The sequence below is a fragment of the Hipposideros armiger genome, unplaced genomic scaffold, assembly GCF_001890085.2.
Source record: "Hipposideros armiger isolate ML-2016 unplaced genomic scaffold, ASM189008v1 scaffold_20, whole genome shotgun sequence".
NCBI classification, from domain to species: domain Eukaryota; kingdom Metazoa; phylum Chordata; class Mammalia; order Chiroptera; family Hipposideridae; genus Hipposideros; species Hipposideros armiger.
Window position 1 is genome coordinate 2165601 of NW_017731370.1, and position 2105 is coordinate 2167705.

At 32.6% G+C, this 2105-nt stretch overlaps 1 protein-coding gene across 6 annotated transcripts in view; it reads left to right on the forward strand.

Annotated features, from left to right (window-relative positions):
* Positions 1-2105, forward strand: part of TASP1 (taspase 1) — a 253771-nt gene that overhangs the window by 1548 nt on the left and 250118 nt on the right. For all 6 annotated transcript variants that reach the window (XR_002123096.1, XM_019635266.1, XM_019635267.1 and 3 more), the window contains exon 2: positions 1601-1819. Coding sequence is in view for 5 of the 6 variants with exons in the window: in XM_019635266.1 (XP_019490811.1) it covers positions 1675-1819 (145 nt within the window). In the remaining variant the exon portion in view is untranslated. The remainder of the gene's footprint in view (positions 1-1600; positions 1820-2105) is intronic.

The window sequence follows — 2105 nt, forward strand, 5'->3', positions numbered from 1 at the left end:
ATATATATATATACATTTATATATATCATTTAAAACCATTTGTCTTTTAAATTGAATGCTATATAATATGAATTAAATAAACTTTTAAACCAGGAATTAAAGGAAGTTAAAAATACCAATCACAGTGCTTCTCAGACCATCTCAGGTGTAAAGGACCAACTTAAAAACTTCTTCGATCCATTGGTGACTGTTTCTTTTGTAAAATGCAAAAACCAAAACCAAAAACCAAAACCAAACCTAAATGCAACAGAAATATGGAACTGTGAATGAAAGATAAAAAAGTAAAAGCTAAAATTGTTATTAGATTTAGATGTAATTGTTTTAAAAATATAATCATAAATAAAACATGAAGAAATAGAAAAATACAAAAACTGTCCACATTGTTTATTGAAAATGTGCATATAGAGCAATTAGTACATTAATAAAATAATTTCTTGCAGACTGGTAACAAACACTGATATGCAGATCACACTTTGAGTAACACTGTTTTTTTGGATTAGGCAGCTAAGTCATTCTTTATGTTACCATTGCTATTTTATATTGAAAAAGAAAGTTTTGTACCTCTCCCTATTTCTCAACTTAGAATAAGGTACAGATTTTTATGTAACAGTGTGAATCTAGGTTTTAAGTAGTTTCAACAACCTTACTCTTGGATTTTCTTTAAATCTGTGTGTCGATTTTTAAATGATCCATTTTTCCCTCGTATGAAATGTATTCTGCCATCGTTGTTGTTATTAAGCTAAGATTGCTAGAAGATTGTGAGAAAAATTAGAAACTTTGTCATATAAGCTGCTTGTAATTTATTTTATTACATTTTATAATGCATTTGTTTATCTGTTGAGAACCTCAAAAATAATGCTTTCATGAAAATTAACAAGTTTCTGCACAAGTGTCGTTTTAATTTCTTGGTTTAGTCATACAGTTTTGTTAGCATTTGTGTTTTACAACTGAGCGGTTTTGTAAAAGAGGTTCTTCATAGCAGCCTGAATCTATATGTTGTTTTATTTCTTTAAGCATCAATCTATAGATCTTAAATGTTCTCACAACATACAAAAAATTGTAATTATTTGAGGTGATGGAGGTGTTAACTAACCTTATTGTAGTCATCATTTCGCAGTATATACGTGTATCAAATCATGTTGTACAGACTTATGCAATGTTATATGTCATTTGTATCTCAATAAAGCTGAAAAAAAAAGTAAACAGCAATCCAGGCATTATGTCAAGGTTTGGTGATGTTGCCAGCACTGCCAGTGATTTTGGAATATCCCAGTGATTGTTAGCATTTGGGTTGGAGGGAGTAGAAAGTGATATTTAAGTTATATTGAGATTTTTTTCAATATAGATAAAATGAAAGGTAAAATATTTTTGGACTTATTGTGAAGTCTTTTCACAACAGTTCTTTTGTTTACGTGACTTCAAGCATGTACGGTTAAGTGGACAGAGAAATTTAAATTCTAACCTTTTTATATTCTTTGTATTAGCCAGTTAAATAACATTAAAATTAGGTTTTTTGAAAGTTATCTTTGTATTGATTTGTACAAGTTACTTGTGTGTTAGTGGAAAGGAATGTATATCATCTTTGTCTGTTTTCCTCTAGGGTAATTTCTCTCCTGCAATTACTACTGGATGGAAGTATGCTCTTTTCCCGATAGAAGATGGTAATCTCGGAGAATGACCATGGAGAAGGGGATGAGTTCTGGAGAAGGGCTGCCTTGCAGATCATCTCAGGTTTCGGCTGTTAACATAATAGCCAAAGAGTTGGAAACCAAGCAGTCCCATAAAGAGAAGCGAGGGGGCTTTGTGTTGGTGCATGCAGGTAAGTTCCCAGTGAGTGAGTTGGAAGATGAATTTTTTTTTTTGCTTTGGAGTATACTAAGAATTCAGTTTCACCTCTGGAGGAGTCAAACTACCAGAGAGGAACCAAAGAGACTGACTTCACTATAGTGACAGCCTTCCCTAACTCCCAACTTGGGAGATTTTTTTTTTGGAAGATTTTTATTGGGGAACTGGGGGAGGGAACAGCATTGGGGAATTGGAGAAGGGGAACAGACAAGTTGCTGTCTTTTTGTTCTTCAGTCTAGTTGTGGAGGACATTGCTTCAC